General features: G+C 34.9%; 1 protein-coding gene across 3 annotated transcripts in view; it reads right to left on the bottom strand.

Moving 5' to 3' along the window:
* HPSE2 (heparanase 2 (inactive)) overlaps nucleotides 1-18,695 on the bottom strand; it is a 538,231-nt gene that overhangs the window by 193,110 nt on the left and 326,426 nt on the right. For all 3 annotated transcript variants that reach the window (XM_006925894.1, XM_006925895.1, XM_006925896.1), the window contains one exon: nucleotides 13,827-13,998. In XM_006925894.1, the coding sequence (XP_006925956.1) occupies nucleotides 13,827-13,998 (172 nt within the window). The remainder of the gene's footprint in view (nucleotides 1-13,826; nucleotides 13,999-18,695) is intronic.

Below are 18,695 nucleotides of genomic sequence, written 5' to 3'. Positions count from 1 at the left end.
CCTACCATTATCCTGGACAGGAAAATCAATTATTTTTCCTAAAGAAATTTATGAGTTTAATAAAATTCTAATAAAAAAAATCAAAGCAGATATTTTTGAAAGTTTATAAAATCATTCTTTCATTTGAAGAAAATAAGAAAATTCTGAAAAAATGGAATAATGAATGGAAATTTATCTGAGCTACCATTTGTAAAAATATACCATAAAAGCTGCAATAATTAAAACTTTCTTAGCTTGGAAATTAGTAAGGAGATCTATGGAACACAAGATTTTTTAAAAAAAATTTATACATAAGAATAGATTACATGAAAAAATTAGTATATGAAAAAAACAAAACACTTTTTAAATATGGGTTTGGGCTATTTGAAAAAAATTAAACTCAGTTCTTCACCTAATATCTTATTTTGTATAAGAAATCGAAATAGTAAAATATAGTTTAGTTTAATTATATTTTAATATTATTTCAATCACAATTTAATATTTTTAAACAAATAATATTATCTTCTTCACTTCAGTAGTATATTGAAGCAGCAGAAAAGTTGTTTTAGCTGACTTTTAGAAAACACCATTATATGATATTTCCACTTTCACATGAAAATTGCTATAAACTATATATTTTTTCCCTTTTAACAAAATGATGAGACCAACTTCAAACATATGGAAACATTTCTACACTTATTCTGAGGAGGAAAAATCTAATTTGCAAATAATGTCAAACAAAATATGTATTTCCAAATACTACGAGGATGACCAAATATATCCTTGTTTTTTGAGATGTGTAAAAACTCATCTAAAATGGGGTAAATGTTCTGTTTTTAGAAGTCCTAAATGATATTATAAAAAAAAAAACCTAGAAATACAAAACCAACCACAGAAATAACACATAAAAGAAACTGATTAAACTCTAAAAAAAAAGTTTTTTACATTATAGCCAATGAGTTTGGGGGAATTCTCCCCACTCCTATGCTCCTTCTCTGAAAATTAGGGCTCACTATATCTCCTTTATATCTATGTCATTTCTATACTCTATTTTAAAACTGTTTTATTAAAGTACAATTGGCATACAATATCATATTAGTTTCAGGTGTTTTTATATCTATATTGGCACCGTGGAGGACATCTAGTCCAAAAAGATGATAATTTTCTTTATTCAAATCTAACATTGATGGATTCTTCTGCTCTCTAGTTCTGCCTGTTTCTCAGAAACTGGCCCAAACCACATAAATGAATAACTTCAACACAGCTGCAGAATGCTCAGCAACAGTAATATTAGAGGCGGAATAACATGTACACAGATTACTCCTGTCAAGAATGAAATACCACTGGGAAAGTGAAATTCCATTTAGGGTCTGGTATTATCCAAGGATTTTCAACCACCCACTTCCATTCTAATCTCTAGATTTAGGTCTATGAATGTACAGATAAAAGATAACTCGGGATGTGAAAAACAACAAGAGGGGGAAGAACTTGGTTTTCCAAGGTTGGATGTCTCCATACCTGAATTATGAAGGCAGACATTCTAGATGATTATCTCAGAGAACAGGAGGGGTCTGCCCTCATGCTGACATTCAGTCATGCGAAGGATAATAGAGGGGAGGGGCAGGACCTTATATCAAAGGAAATTGGCCAGTGCCAGGCAGACCTTTCAGTATTGGGAAATCTTTCCCATTGGAGCCAATCTGCTGCTATGGAAAAAAACCCCAAAATATCCCTTTTCATTGTGAGAGTTCCTTTCCTCCCCCAAGAGACCCCAAATCTGGGAGAATTTCTTTCCTTTGTTATCCACCTGCATATATGATGCATCTGAAATATTGTTGAGTCTTCTCTCCTAGGGCATATCACAGCTCTCTCTTATAATAAAGCACATCTTTATTCATGGTCTTTGGGGTTTGATTTCTACTTCTGGACCACAGTGTTCAATGATAAAAAATGGATTCTGAATTTTTCTCCCAGGAAAGAGGATAAATCCTTCACAGGGAACTGGATGTCTAAATGAGTATAAACTTCAGTAACGGTAGGCAGCTTGATCTTTATTCTCTTGTCCAAAAAGAGAATCTTTGGTTATGTAACTAACATGAATAAGATATGACAGACATTCTACACAAAAGCCTAGAAAAAACTTGTGAGGAAATTATTCATCTTGAGTTATAGCAAACAAGGCATCTTTCATTTGGTCTAAAGCCAGTTACTTTTCCATAGCTAATAATACTTTGAACTATACTAGGTGCTGCACTGAACAAATAAAAATATTGATGCCTCTCTCTCTCTCCCTCCCTTTCTCTTACTCTCCCCTACTTTGAAGCCTCCTTTCCTCTCTTCCTGGCTGCTCCCTTCCTTTTCTCTCCCTACCCCCATTTATATAACAGTATATTGGCGGTAGGCTATATGTTCTTTGACCTTAATGACTAGTGCAGCTCTTTATTTAAGCTTCCCTTCTAGCTTAAATTTCCTTAATTTGATAGATTTATAGAGCTTTTAATATACAGGGACTTGAGATGGGTGAAACTTTTCAATCAATCTCTCTTGCCAATAATCTAAATCTATGAGGTTTAATTTAAGGAGGTTCTTGAATAAAGGAAAAAATAAGTTAGCTATAATTTACTGATTATAGGTACTTGGTATTTAGTTTATATAATGTGCAACCCTATAAGGTTGGAATTATCACTTTCATTTTATAGATGAAAAAATATGCTCAAGATCACCTAGGTAATATTGAAGAGCTGAGATTCAAACCTAGTTCTGACTCTAAAGTGCTTATTTTAACAATGCAAAGCTGGCAAATTTGTGATATGTGTGGTGCTACTCCCTTTTTCTGAGTCTATGGTAGATTTGGTATAGATCTCAATACTCTCTCACTAATCTCAGAATCGGCCTAAGAATCCTTCTTAAGACAGGGTTCCAAGCACTATTACCTAGAATCGGCCCCCAAGATGAAGCCTATTTGCTGCTGGGTGTGGGGGAGGGTTGGAAGGAAGGAGGCTATATAAGATAATGTCTGGAATGAAATGGAGGCAGATGTGAGACAATACATAAAGGACAAAATAGGTTTGCTTGATTAAATTCAAGACAAATGGCAGGGGTATGAGGGATGATGAGAGAAGACATTGAAACAGATCTGGAAGGCTATGGCTGGAGCTGGAAGGTGCTGGTTAGAGGAATATTATGATAGACATGTCCTGACAGTCTAAAATGCTGATGAGGAAGTCATAAAGACTTGGATGCAAGGAAAGAAGGCTATAACTGACCTGATATGATTTGCTCTGGCAGTGGAGCCTGGTGGGAAGGAGGAAAAATGCATCAAGATGTTATGATAAAAAAGCAAACTTTCCAAAAGCTCAAGCCCTGGAATGAAGCTGAGACAAAGAGAGTGAACACTGTGAAACTAAGGTGAAGAAGGATTAAATTTTTTTGTAGTATGCCAGATCTGTGGCTTTGTTCAAGGATGAAGCTTCAGGAAAACAGTACCACACGGGTCCAGGAGTCAGACAGATATCTAATTTAAGACCTGGCTCCAGAGCTATCAGCCATGTGACCTTAGATAAGTTGTCTAACCTCTCTGAACTTTTCAAATGGAGAGAACAGTCACTGCTTCCCAAGGATGTTGTGAAGATTAACAAGATAATATACATGAAGGAACATGAGTATTGCCCAGTAATACCGTTGGCATTCGATAAATGTAAATTTGGTAAATAATTTAACATCAGTGTACCTCCATTCCTTGATCTGTAAAATAAAGATAATAAAACCTGCTCTGCCTATATTACAGGACAGTGGTTCTCATACTTTGATGTGCAAATAATCTTTTGGGGACCCATTCAAAATGCCAATCTATCTAAATCCTATTTCCACACATTCTATTTCTGTAGGTCTGGGCTGGAGCCTAAGAACTATGCTGCATTTTTAAAACATGCTGCATTTTTAAGCTCTCCAGGTACTTCTAATGCAGGATAGTCATGGGCCACACCCTGATCTTAGCAGCATCTGATAGGGTAGACCATTCTTGGAGGAAAAAGTAGGGTTCTAAGGGAAAGCAGAAGAAGAAAGGGAGGAAAGGAATGGAAGAAAGGAAAGTAAGGAAGACTATTTCCCAATACCATCTGTGTCAAATCTAAGTCTATGTCCCAGTATTCCAGTCTCTTTCTCCAATGTTCTTTCTAACCCCATGTGGCTTCTCTGACATTAGAGGAAGAGAGAAACATCTTTAATCATAATGGAAATAACTGATAACCTCAGGCATGGGTAAGGAATTAGGCTGTTTCTCTAATCAGGAAATAAGTCCTTTCCAGGAAAAAATAAAAAAGAAAGCAAGTTTGGAATTAAGTAGTCATTAACGCAATTCTCAGCTGGAGAGCAGACCTTTGCAGTAGCCAGTGCTTCCTTGTTAATGAGCACTGAACAGCTGCTTGGAGGCCTTGCTTGTCTCTAGAGGCAGAGATGGAAACTCTCTTCTTATGAACTAATAGGAATAAGTTGTCCTCTCCTCTTGTAATTTGGTCAAGTCATAATTCTTTCACAGTTGAACTAAAACAAAACAATTATTAGGAATAACACTGTAATAATCACTCTATGCACTAAATTGTCCCCAGGCATGCATCTTCCCACTACAAACTAGAATGTGGTATAAGTGGGTTTCTAGGCAGGAGGTAGAGTTGTGATCACCTTCATTATATTGACATGTTATTGTAGCTAATCAGAAAGGTTTCTGTCCTCACTCAATTCTCTGAACTGCTTAGAAGGCTACATTGAGTCATATACAAAAAAGCAGTTAGAAAAATCCGCTTTTTCATCTTTGAAATATACTTGTTACTCTTAACAACTGAGGCTGCCATATCTTTAGGTGTTAACTGTACCAGAAACTGTGCTAAGCTCTTTAAATTCATGATCTCATTTAACTTCCCAACAAGCCTAAGAAATAGGTAATTTCATTTTACAGATGAGGAGATTGAGGTTTTAGAGATTAAATAATTCCTCAAGATGATCTACCTAGTAGCTAACTTGGGTCTCATCTAGTTCCAAAGTACATACACTTTACCATGCTGCTTTTTTTCCTCCCCCAATCCTGCTATATTGACTCACTACAATAGAAAACAGAAGGCTGTTGTTTTAGTATGTCTGTATGGAGGAAGAGACCCATGAAGTAAAAAGATGCCTATGGCCCACAAAAGTCATAATGGGAGCCTATGTATAGGAATATAGTGATGTTTCCATCCTTATACACCCATAAAACCTTCATTGTTACCTATACTTTGAGTATAAGTGGAGTCTATACATCAACATTAGGCACTTAGTAGAAGTACTGGTAATTAGACACAACTAGAGATAGAGATTCTAGATTTAAAAAGGCAATTTTTTGGTTTCTGGTTTGTAGACTATTGAGCATATAACATATACCATGTGGTCTGCTGTGATGGATATGACTGGCGTTTACCTTCTAATTTCCTTCTGCTTTTATCCTCTTTTGCCAAATCAGAATGCTTTCTATAGCTATTTGGGCCACTGCAGGAACTAAAGGCCCTGTGTAGCTTTCTGTTCTAACACAGATTCAGACTAGAATATTTTACTAGCAACTCTAGGATATTAAGATAACTTCCATTCTTCATTTATTCATTGAACAAATTTGAGCACCTACTATATAGTAGACTTTTTGCCAGTACTGCATATACGTTGGTAAATACAGCAGACATACTTCCTGCCCTCATGGAGTTTATAATTCATACCCAACAAATAAATGAACGATAAATATATAGTTACAAATTATGATAAATGACATGAAAAGAACTGACAGATTGTGTTGATAGAGAATTACTTAGCTAGGTTACTCAAGGAAGGGCCATGATGGATGAAGAGAAAACAGACACGTGGCAAGTGGAGAGAACACTCTAGGTAGACAGAAGAGTATATGTGAAGGCTCCCAGGTAAAGAGAAGCTTAGCACATACCAGGCCTGTGAGGCCTGAGTAAGGTAAGTCAAAGGGAAAGCTGGAGAAGATAAGAATGAAGAGCCAGAAAACAGTCAGATCATTCATAGTAGAACCTTGTCAGATGTGGTAAGATTAAATTTTATTCTAAGAGCAATGAAAAGTCATTAGAGTCTTTAGCAAGTGACTAACATCATGTGAATTATGTTTGTAAAAGATTTTTCTGGGAACTGAGTGGTAACTAGTTTGAAGAGGACAAGAATGGAAGTAAAAAGACCAGTAACTTCAGGTTCTGAGTTTTTCGAATTATAATTCTTTTGTTATGGTCTGCTCTACTGCCATCCCTCACCTAAAGCAGGGTTCATATTCCAAGTCAATGTGGTTCATACTTGTTAGAGAAACACTAGTTTCTCAAGATAGTCTCTGAAAATAAGACTCTAATCAAATAAATTTAAGAAATTCTTCTTACTAAATCTCATTCTCAGCGATTCGGAATGTAATGTATTAAAGGTGCTGGCAAGTGTTTCAGAAAATTTGTGTATCCCAGTATTTCTCAAGCTTACTTGAACATGGAACCTTTTATTTTTTCCCCTCCACATAATGTTAATATCCTGCAGAACTGATATTTTCCAGAGCACATCTAAAGAAATACTACCACATAAGTCATTCTGACCAAGAGTTAACTCTATGTGCTTGCTTTACCGGGCCTCCTCTTCTCCACCTCTCTATTTATTATTTCGATGATTTAGACAGTATTTTCTGACTCCACATATGTTATATGAGGATATCAACCTTTGTATGTCTTACTTTGCTTTACTTCTACCATCTATTTTCTGTCACTGTCTCTTTACTTTTTTACATTGTAAAGGTTGACAAAGTTTTCATTCTTTTCGATAACCATAATTTTCTTCCTTGTTTCTGGATCTGGATCTCCTGTGAGACAGCTGTTGGATATCCTGAATTAATTCTCTATATCAATAATATTTTATCTCAAATTTTCTGTTTCTGTCTAAAGTTCTGTGTAGGGGAGATTTCCTTGATTTTATCTTCCAATTCTTTTATTGGACTTTTTCTTTTTAAAGCTTTTTGGAGATATAATTTAATACCATATAATCCACCATTTCAGTGTACAATTCAACAGTTTTTACTATAATTTCAGAGTTGTACAACAACAAATATAACATAATTCTAGAATATTTAATTTCAAAAAGGAATCTCATACCCATGAGCAGTCACTCTTCCTTTCCCCACGATATCCACCAGCCTTAAGCAACCACTAATCTGCTTTTTGTCTGTATGGATTTGCCTATGCTAGACATTTCATATAAAGAGAATCATGCAATATTTGGCCTTTTGTGACTGGCTTCTTTCACTTAGCATAATGTTTTCAAGGTTCATCCATGTTGTAACATGTATTTGGTACTTCATTACCTTTTATTGTCAAATAATATTCCATTGTATAGACATACCACATTCTATTTATCTATTCATCATTACACTGAATAATGCCACTATAAAAATTTGCGTACAAGATTTTATGTGGACATACATTTTTATGTATAACCAGGAGTGGAACTACTGAATCATATGGTAACTCTATATTTAACCTTTTGAGTAACTGACAGACTGCTATCCAAAGCTGCTGTACCATATTACATTCTCACCAGCAGTATATGAGTGTTCCAATTTCTCCACACTCTCTACAATGTTTCTTCTTGTATATCTTCTTGATTATTGCTCATTTTAAAAATACGCTGTCTTTTTATTTTTGAGTTGTAGGAGTTCTTTATATGTATTCTGGATACAAGCTGCTTATCAGTTACATGACTTGCAAATATCTTCTCCCATTCTGTGTGTCTGTTCACATTTTTGATGGTGTCATTTGTTGCACAAAGGCTCCTAGTTTTGATGAGATCCAATGAGTCAATGTTTTCTTTATCAGTTATGCTTTCAATGTTGTATCTAAGAAATCATTGCATAACCTTTATTGGACTTAACTTCAGCACTTATATGTTTAGTTTAAAAAAATCTTTTTGTTCTAATTGTATTTTTTTCATAGAAATATGTTTTTATTCCATAAGTACAATATCTTACCATACCTTTATAAGGATGTTAATTCCAGGTTTTTATTTTGAAAGTTCTGATCTTGAGTTATAATTCTTCTTGGGTCAATGTTTAAATTTATTTATCTTAGTTTTTCTCTTTAATGCTACTGGTTTCCTTCTTAAGTCCTGTGATATCTGGCTATCAATTCATATTTAAAAGTTGGGGACTAAGTAGATTCTTTTAGGTAGCAGGTGCAGATTTTTCTCAGCTGTAGAATATCTGGGTTTTTTAGTTAAGTCTCTCTTTTCACCGGATGTCTATTTTATGGGCATAGCTTCTTGACCAACACACTTCAATTTAGAGAGGGAGGAAGGGGAGGGCACAGACAGCCTTTGGCATAGGTATCCCATAATGCTTTACTCAGTGTATTACTATACAGGAACTCCATCTTAGCAATATTAGCTCATCCCTAGGCAATTTCTTCAGTTTCTTTGGCGAAGGCTCCTAAGTTTTGGTTTGGCATTTGCTTGGAGATAATAGACTGAACTATCTTTCCTTTACATGGCAGGGTAGGAGACTTAAAATGATGGAAGAAGAGTTGAACTGTGGGTGTAGTCCCTCTGCAGACAGACTCTCATATAAACCTGTTGGCTTGGTCCCCCTTTCTCACCCCACCCTTCCAGACTCTAAGCCTATCTGCTAGGCTGATTGGCTATCTTCTCACAGAGCCCATGTTCTCTGGGTTGCCACTTCCTTACTCTGCTTAATCGGTCAACAGGTTTCCCATTGTTAAACTGTCTTACAGAAACCTGTCAAAAATCTCTCATCTGTTGATTATCCCTCTTTTGTGTGTTTGTTATTACAGATTTGTTATTTATTAACTTTTACTAGGAGTTGGAATAGTGGTTCCAGGAGGAATGGAGCTTGAGCTCATATCACTATCCTGAACTTGAAGCATACCCAATATATTTTAAAGCCATCTTCCATCACTCCAGAGATACTATATCCTGAGTAGAAATGTGCTTTCATTTTGGTGTAACTTCCTTTTGAAAAGCTCTTTTGTCTGCATGTAATGGCACTTGAAAGAGAGATGCTAACTGTTCAAAAGATGGAGGTCATCCTTTATTAATTCCTCCCATTTTCTCACCCCAATCTTGGTGAGATATCCATCAATAAATCATGTCTACCCTAACTTCTCACCATCTCTTCTGCCATTACCTTAACCCAATCTACCATCATTTCATACTGAAACATCCTCCTTACTGAGCTCTTTTGATCTCTTACTTTTGTACCTTAAAATCTATTTGGCACACAGAATAGGGTAAGTAGACTCTAGTATGTGTCACTGCACTTAGAAAATCCCTGTAATGGCTTTCCATTGCTCATAGAATAAAATACACAACCTCTTTAGGATGATATACATGGTCCAGTAATGATTTGGTCCTTGCTTGCCTATGCATAGTCATCTCCTCCCATTCTCCTTTTGCTCACTATATTGCCCATCTCTCTATTCTTCAAATGCCTTAAACTTTTTTCTCATTCGAGACATTGACAAACACAACTCTGAACCTCTACCTAGAATTTTCTTCTAGGTAGAAAGATGGCTCCTTCATTCTTTTGTTCTAGACTTAAATAAATTGTTCCTCAGATAATTCTTTCTGATCACCTTGTCCAAATACCTCCTAGTCCCAAGTATCCTGATCATCTCCTTCACGAAAGTATAAACAATTAATAATAATTTGTTTTCTTATGTACTGTGGCTCTCTCTTGGCTTTATTCATCAACATATACCCAGCACTTAAGCAATAATAAAACACAAAATAACTTTTCAATAAATATTTATCGAGAAGGCATTTAGTATTCATTTCACTATGATTTAAAGGCCTGAAAAGGAACCTTAGTAAACATGCTTTCAATGAATATCTACTTTTCTTGATATTACCAAAAAATAGACTAGGTCTTTACTCAATAGCAGACATAGCAATAAACTCTAAATAAATTAAAAGAGTCTAATATTTAAAATTAAAATATTAAAAAAGTCTAGATGAAAATGAAAGAGTAACTTTATCCCAACTGTATAAAAGAGGAAACAAAGACTATCAACAAGAAAGTAGGCAAGATCAATTATAATAAAAATAAACTTCTGAAACAATAAAAATATATTTCAAATTAATAAAAAAGTAATAGATTAAAATTGTCATTACATAGATGATACACAAAAGTTTACAAAAGGAAAACAGAGGAAACTGATATAACCCCAAAGAACAATTCTTTATGCCTTTAGATAAAAATCAATGACTAGAATAATTGTTTTCCTAATTAGGAAATAAAAAAATAATAAAACAAGCATTTTATTAAATACTTCCCATATTCCAGGCAATATGCTAGCCCCTGAAGATACAAATATGAAGATTCTATCTTTGTCCTAGTGGAGTTTGTATCCTAACTGGAAAGGTGGTCCTGTTTAGTCCTGTAACTACCTAAGTTAAAAGCTTAAAATTTAGTTTTGCCCTATAAAACTAAAGATAAACATTATGATTTATATAAATCACCATAATTTATTTAAATTACTATTAATGCTACGATTTAAAATGCTTCGCAATCACATTTATGCATACTGTTTTGGGGTCATATGAATTTAGAGCCAGTTGTTGAATAAGACAGTATTTATTAAACAAGCACTTATAAGAAATCAACTGTACTCCTAGGTTTTGAGGCTACAGAATGAATAAAACATAAGCCAAGTCCTGATCTTAGTCCACAGTCTATTAGCTTAGGCAGATATGTAAATAAATACATTATCAGCAATTCAATAAGTGCTACAGCAGAAAAATAAGAAAAATAAACAAAGTGCCATAGTTGGACAAAGGAGGAGATAAAAAATCCTGCATAAAAATGTCAGAGAAGATCTACTGGAAAGGAAAAAACGAGGGGAAAGGGTGGTATTCCAAAGAAAATGACACAAGATAAAGAGGTGAAGGTGCAAAGATTAAAAGTATATGGCATCTTTCAAAATTTACATATACCTTGATGTAGCTAACATCATATTGTGCAAGGGATGTGTGTGAAAGGGTTTGGATTTCAAGCAAGAGTGATTTGACCATATGTTGCATGTTTTAAAAAACGACTCAGAAATCTGTAAGGAGAAATTATTAGAATTTGGGATTAGATATGGAGAAATCATTTAGGAGGAAAAATGATAGGGCTTAAAATAAATATGAAAAGAAGATGGGATATGAGTGATATACGAAGAAGTCAGAAATAACAGAACTTAATAAGTAACTAATGGAGTTATGTGAACAAAGGAGAAGAATAAACCTAAAATGGCCTCCTGGTCTTCACCTCAGGCAAAATGGTTATTGTGTCATGAACCACACCTGAGGTGGTAAAAGGAGACAACATAAGGATTTGGAAAATGTTCAGTTCTTTTCACAGTTAACAGAATTCAAATGTAAACAACTACGAGGCACAATCTTGCATTAATTAAAATAGACTAAATTAATAAAAGTGACAATGCCCATTGCTGAGGAGTATTGAGGCGGGAGTGTGTGGCGGCGGGAGTGTGTGGCGGCGGGGAGGATTCACTAGTACATTGCTGCCCTGCAACCTGGTGAAATCATTCTGAAAAAATCTGGCAACAAATATAAGAGCCATAAAAATTATCATATACATACTTTGATCCAGAGACCCAACTTTTTGGAATGCAGCCCAAGGATGTAATTCAAAAGAAATAAAAAACCTATTTGTATAAAGACGTTTAGAGCTGTGCTATATATTACAGACAAAAACGGAAATAGCCCAAATGCCCAACAGTAAGGGAATGCTTAGGCAGATTTTAGTATATTAAAGCAATGGAATATTTTATTGCCATCAAGAATGACAAATATGAGAACTATGTAGGAATAAAGAAAGGGCAATATAAAGCAATGGGTAAAACATGCAGAACTCAAAATGACGCATATGCAATGATTGTGAATCTGTAAAATTATATCTGTACAACCAGGAGAATTAGAAAAGACCACAGAGCTGGTAATTTAGAGTGTTGGTATTTTTGTTATTGTTGGTTGAGCTGCTGGGAATATTTATGTGTTTCAAGTTATAGTTCACTGTATATTAAGTACATATAGATTAAGAAAGATAAATCTCCATTTTTTCCCTGGCATATAAAGAAAAAGTGCTCACCGGCACCTTTCCTTGCCCTAAGTGGTTTTCTCTGGTCTCATGAAAGAAGAGAAGCATCCATTTTGGTTTATTATTACATACCCAGTTCTTAATATGGTACTCAGCACATGTCAGTTACTCAAAAAATATTTGTAGAATGAATGGATGATTGATATAGGGTCTTGCTATTGAGAGGACATTGTCAGTCCCATGAGAATACATTAATCGAATTGTTAAAAAGGATAATCCAAAAGAATAACCACATGGACTTAAATAATAGAGTTACTGACTTGATTCTGAGAATAAAGTTCTAACATGTGTGATTCTTATTTCCTAATTAAACATATAAAATGAGACCAACCTTTCCATGTCCATCCCATACATATATGTACACAGGCACACACACATACACAAGTACACAAACACATACAGAGTAATTTCAAAGTTCTATGAAAGTATGCAAAGGGAAGCCCAGAGCTGCATTTGCAGGTAGGAGCCAAGGTCATGAAATTATTCTGCAAGAAAAAAGGGAGAAAGGAGAAGAATGGGAAAAGAACAGAAGCTGAAGTAAGGACTTTGAGATCCTTTGTAAAGAGGAAAATGCCTAAAATTAAATTTTAAGTTGTCATTGTTGTTACAGTGTAAATCCTTCTGCCTTCCCAAACCTTCAGTAATATCTGCTATGATCATTTTCTTCAATCAAGACCTAGCCTCCACAGAAAGGAGGAGAGAGTCACAAGAGCATTCAAGCCACAAGGACTATCTATCTGGGAGGTTGGCCAAAGTTTTCTCTCTCCCCATATAACTTTGTTTGTACCCACGTGGCATTTAATTTGGGTTGTGCACTTCACCAGAAAGTGTCTTACCCATCTTTGTATTTGCAGGAATAAATACATCGATCCAAGAGTATTGTCTTGATGCATACTATGTGTTCCAGAGGAACTCCTGGCTCTCCCAACTTCATTGTTCCCACCTTTCCAGTTTCAGTTATATTTCCACTTTGGGTCTTGGATTCAACATACATCTTTAGCCTTCCTCATGCTATTTCCTCTGACATTCTCTCTGACCCTGCATAACTGGACCCAACCTGCACGGATGGGTTATACCCACTATTCAGTCTGGGCCCAGAACAGCAGCAGGACTGGGTCAGAGAGTATTTAACAGTGCTTTAAAAAATAATTATTAGATTCAGTCAAAATGAAATAAATCACATGATAACAATTCTCTAGAATATCTGCTAATTAATCTATTGGTTAATTTGTGCTTTAATCTATAAGTATTTGTAGTGTTTCTCAACTTTTTAACCTAGCTCCACTGGCTAGGATTTTGTCAAGTTTTATTTTCTGTAAGAGGACACAAAAACAGAGTAGACAATATTTTGCTTTTTTAAAAATCTAAAATGATGCTATGAAATGCTATAATATTAAATGTATTTTTTAAAACAATGCATGCCTTCTAACCTATCCTGGAGATTGTGATGTTCCTCTACAATCCCACCACCGTCTGCTGACTGTGGAAGGCCTGGAGAGATGAAAGGTTATTCCACTGTTTGATGGAGAATCCCTGCTTTAGAGTAGGGGAGATCACTATGGAAATTCTCTCTTTCCTTCTTAAGACAAAAATAACCAGGAAAAATACAAATATATCGATTCATTATGTTTAATGAACAATGTTATAAGAACTGCTAAATAATCTGACCTACCCATCTAGGAGGGCGATGACATTCTTCCTGGGCCTCCCAATATTAGGGCCATACAAGCTGGCTCTGGAGTAAATCCGGATGGGCTGCAACAGGCTCTTCAGCTGGATGTAATCCTTTCCCAACTGGCTGCCATTTACTGCCCGGCCATGCATGGTCCGATAGTTATTTGGCTCTAGATTAAAAGCAGACATGCAAGTCAGAGTTGAGAAGGATGAGGCTCTGCCAACCCTTTCCTGTCTACAGATTTCTCTGAAGTTTTCTTAACAATGTGAATACAATAACCAAAAAGAGGGTGTGAGCTAGCTTAACTTGAGGAACTACCCCAATAAAAAAGTCAAATGTCATTTTACCATTCTATTCATTCACAAACTAATCTTCACAAAAGATCTCCTAATCCGCGACAGAAAGCCCATACTGATTTTCAAGAGGTACTTTATAATGAATAATCTACTGGTTGAATCGTGTCCCCCTAAATTTCCCATTAACGAGAACTTCAGAATGTGACCTTATTTGGAAACAGAGTCTTTGAAGACGTAATTAGTTAAGATAAAGTGATATGGGATTTGGGTGTACCCTAAATCCAATAACTGATGTCTTTATAAGAGAAAGGAGAGGGAGATTGAAGTACACAAGCACACAAACAAGGCCATGTGTCAATGGAAGCAACAACTGCAGTGACACTGCAACGCCAAGAATTGCTGGCAGCTACCGGAAGCCAGGAGAGAGGCGTGGAATATATTCTTCCTCAGAGCCTCCAGAAGGAATCAACCCTGGAGATGCTTTGATTTCAGACTTCTAGTCTCTTGAACTATAAGAGGATAAATTTCTGTTGTTTTATACTACCAAGCTCATAGTAATTTATTATGATAGGCTTAAGAAACTTATACAAATGGTAAACAAGGAAAGCTTCATAAATATGGACATTGTATAAAAAGTTAGAAAAAAAACTTAATGTTTAATAACAACAAAGTGGCTGAGTAAAATAATTTAGAGCAAAAACCCCCTCCCCCAGTTTTTCTTAACTTAGTAGTTCTAAAGGGGCAAGGAAATTCCTAAATACCAGCAGGTCCACTGCTGGAGGGGGCTAACTTGATTTGGAATGAAGCACATGTCCCAGAAAGACATCTAGGCAAGCTTGAGGTTTTGATACTGGTAGGGGCAAGAAAAAGACCAGCGGGCTTGCAAGAAATTTAACAGGGAGATTTGGGAAATAAGATAGCCACAGTGGACCTTGACAAGCTCAAATATATCCCTTGTAGTCTGGAAGTCTGTGCATGCTCAGGAGAGACTGGAGAGGGCGCTAGCTCTCCATGCATTCCTAAATGAATGTGAAACCTTCATTCACATCATTCATAACATTATGAAGATATGAGAAGTCATGTCAGAAAGTAAAAGCTGGTCAGACTTATAAACTGCTTAAATTTTTAATGTGTTTCTCACCTACAGATTCACTGGCAAAGGGTGGAAGCCTTACTGGCTCCAGGTAAATAAAACCTCTGATCAAACACTGTCTCACCTTTAAGCTATGTTGACTCAGGGGCAACCCCTAGAAAGCTGGCCTTAAAAATAAATATATTAAAAAATAAAAATACTTAAGAGATATCAGCAGGTACATAATGTGAGGGAGATAGACTCTACAGAATTAGTCCGGTAAGTCATTAAACAAACAAATAAACAAACAAAAAACTACACATATAACCTCCAGGATGGAGGATTTGGAATTCAGACTTGTTCCGATATATTATCTAAAATGTACAGTTTTCAACAACAAAAACTTATAACATGCAAAGAAATAGGAAAGTGTAACTCATAAATAAGACAAAAAAGTAGCAAATAGAAACTCTTTTAGAGGGCCCAAATGTTAGACTTAGCAGATAAGGAGGACTTCAAAACTGCTATTATAAATATGTTCAAAGAACTAAAGAGAACAATAAAAATTAAAGTATGATTTTACTGACTAATCAAATATAGAAACGGAAATTTAAAAAATGATCAAACGGAAATGTTGGAACTGAAATGGCTCTTCACATATAGGGGACACAATGAAATTAACAGCTAAATTTTTAAGAGAAATAATGAAGGTGAGAAGACAGTGGGATGATATATTCAAAATGCTGAAAGAAAAAATGTCAACCAAGAATTCTGTATGCAGCAATTTATCCTTCAAAGCTGAAAGTAAAATTTAACCTTCATGGCAAAACGAAGGACAGAATTCATTATGAGAAAATCTGCTTTACAAGGAATAAAAAAGGAAGTCTTTTTAGTTTGAAAGGAAATGACACCAGATGGTGACACAAAACTACACAAAGAAAGAGAGAACACCAGTAAAGGTAATTACATAGGTAAATAAAAAAGATAGTTAAAAATATTCATTACTCTTAACTAATTTAAATAAGAGCTACATGAAACAAAATTTAGAAAACTGTATTGTTGGGCTTATAACATACAAAGATGTTATATTTAGAATAATAATGGCACAAATCAAAGAAAAATAGAGCTCTATTGGAGTAAAATTGCTATACATAACTGGAATTAAGTTATTACTCTATATTGTAATGAGTTAAAATATAGAAACTACTAAGAAAGTAACTAAAACAAGACAAAAACAAATTAAAATTACACCTTAGACAATATCTATTTTGCATAAAAAGGCAGTAAAAGAGAAACAAGAAGATCAAAAAAAAGAGAGAAAAAGAAATGGAAAACAGCAAGCTGAGAGATGTAAATTCAACCATATCAACAATCATATTAAACATAAATAAACACTCCAATTATAAGCAGAAATTGTCACACTGAAAAAAATAATATCCAACTAAAGAGACACACTTTAAAGTCAAAGATACAAACAGGTTGAAACTAAAAGGATAGAAAAAAATATACCATGCAAACAGTAACCATAAGAGAGTTGGAATGACTATGCTAATATCAGACAAAATAGACTTTAAAACAAAAATGTTACTAGAGACAACATGAAGTATTTTATAAGGATGAGTCAATTTATGAGGCAGATAACAACAATTATAACTATACACATACCAACGACAGAACACCAAAATACATGAAGCATAACTGACAAAATTGAAAAGTAAAAAATTCAACAATAGGAGACTTGAGTACCACATTCTCAATAATGGATAGAAAATCAGTAAGGATATAAAAACACTTGACTAACACCATCAGCCAACTTAACTGATTTACATCTATAGAACACTCCACCCAACAACAGCAGGATAACACATTCTTTTCTAGTGCATATATAATATACTTCAGGACAGACCATATGCTAGGCCATAAAGCAAGTCTCATATATTCAAAGAGATTAAATCATTAATGTATGTGTTCTGACTATAATAGAATTAAACTAGAATTCAACAACAGAAAGAAATTTGAGAAATCTATAAATATTTGGAAATTAAACAAATAATCCATGAGTAGAAGAAGAAATCATAAGGGAATCAGAAACTATTTTTAATGGAATAAAAATGAAAATATAATATATAAAAACATATGCAATAACACCAAAGGCACAATCCGTAAAAAACTGGACTTCATTAAAAAAAAACTACTGTTCTGCAAAAGATAATGTTAAGAGAATGAGAAGTTACAGACTGGGAGACAATACTTGCAAAAGACATATCTAATAAAGAATTGTTATCCAAAACATACAAAGAACTCTTAAAATGTAACAATAAGAAACAAACGACCTGATTAAAAAACGGGCCAAAGGCCTTAAGAGACACCTCACCTAAGAAGATATACAGGTGACAAATAAGCATATGAAAAGATGCTCCATATCATATGTCATTAAGGAACTGCAAATTAAAACAACAGTTAAATAACAGTACCTATTAAATATCTATTAAAATGGCCAAAATCTGTAACAAGGACACCACCAAATACTAGCTGGATGTGGAACAACAGGAACCCTCACTCATTTCTGGTGGGAATGCAAAATGATACAGTCACTTTGGAAGAGTTTGGTAGTTCAAAACAAAACAAAACAAAACAAAACAAAACAAAACAAAACTCTTACCATAAGATCCAGCAATTGTGCTCTTTATTATTTACCTAAAGTAGTTGAAAACTTATGTCGACACTTTTGTCTGCGCATAGATTTATAGCTGCTGAGTTTATAATTGCCAAAACTTGGAGGCAACCAATAGATCTTTCAGTAGATGAATCGATATATAAACTGTGGTACATCCAGACAATGGAATATTATTCAGCACTAAAGAGAAATGAGCTATCAAGCCATGAAGAGACATGGAAGAACCTTAAATGCCTATCGATAAGTGAAAGAAGCCAATCTGAAAAGGCCATGTACCATACGATTCTGGAAAAGGCAAACCTATGAAGATAGTAAAAAGATCAGTGGTTGCCAGGGTTGGGAAAGGAGAAAGAGAGATGAATAGGTAGAGCACAGAGGATTTTCAGGGTAGTGAAAATACTCTGTATACTATAATGATAGATACATGTCATTATACATTTGTCCAAACTCATAATACATGCACACGAAAAGTGAACCATAATGTAAACTATGGACTTTGGATGATTACAATGTATTAACGTAGGTTCATTAATTATAACTAGTGTACCACTCTGGTGGGAGACATTGACAGTGGAGGAGATTATCCATGTATGGGGGAAGGGAGCATATGGAAACCTTCCTCTCAATTTTGTTGTGAACCTTAAACTCCTCTTTAGAAAAGTCTCAAAAACAGGAAATTTGGACATACAAAAAGATGCTAGGGATGCCATGAGGGAAGGCCATGTAAGAACACAGCGAGAAGATGGCTATCTGAGAACCAAGGAAAGAGGCTTCAGGAGAAACCAGATCTATGATACCTTGAATCTGGGCTTCTAACTTCC

This window comes from Pteropus alecto, unplaced genomic scaffold (assembly GCF_000325575.1).
Source record: "Pteropus alecto unplaced genomic scaffold, ASM32557v1 scaffold88, whole genome shotgun sequence".
NCBI classification, from domain to species: domain Eukaryota; kingdom Metazoa; phylum Chordata; class Mammalia; order Chiroptera; family Pteropodidae; genus Pteropus; species Pteropus alecto.
The sequence above is the reverse complement of the archived record's forward strand: the minus strand, read 5'-3'. Positions and strand labels throughout refer to the sequence as shown.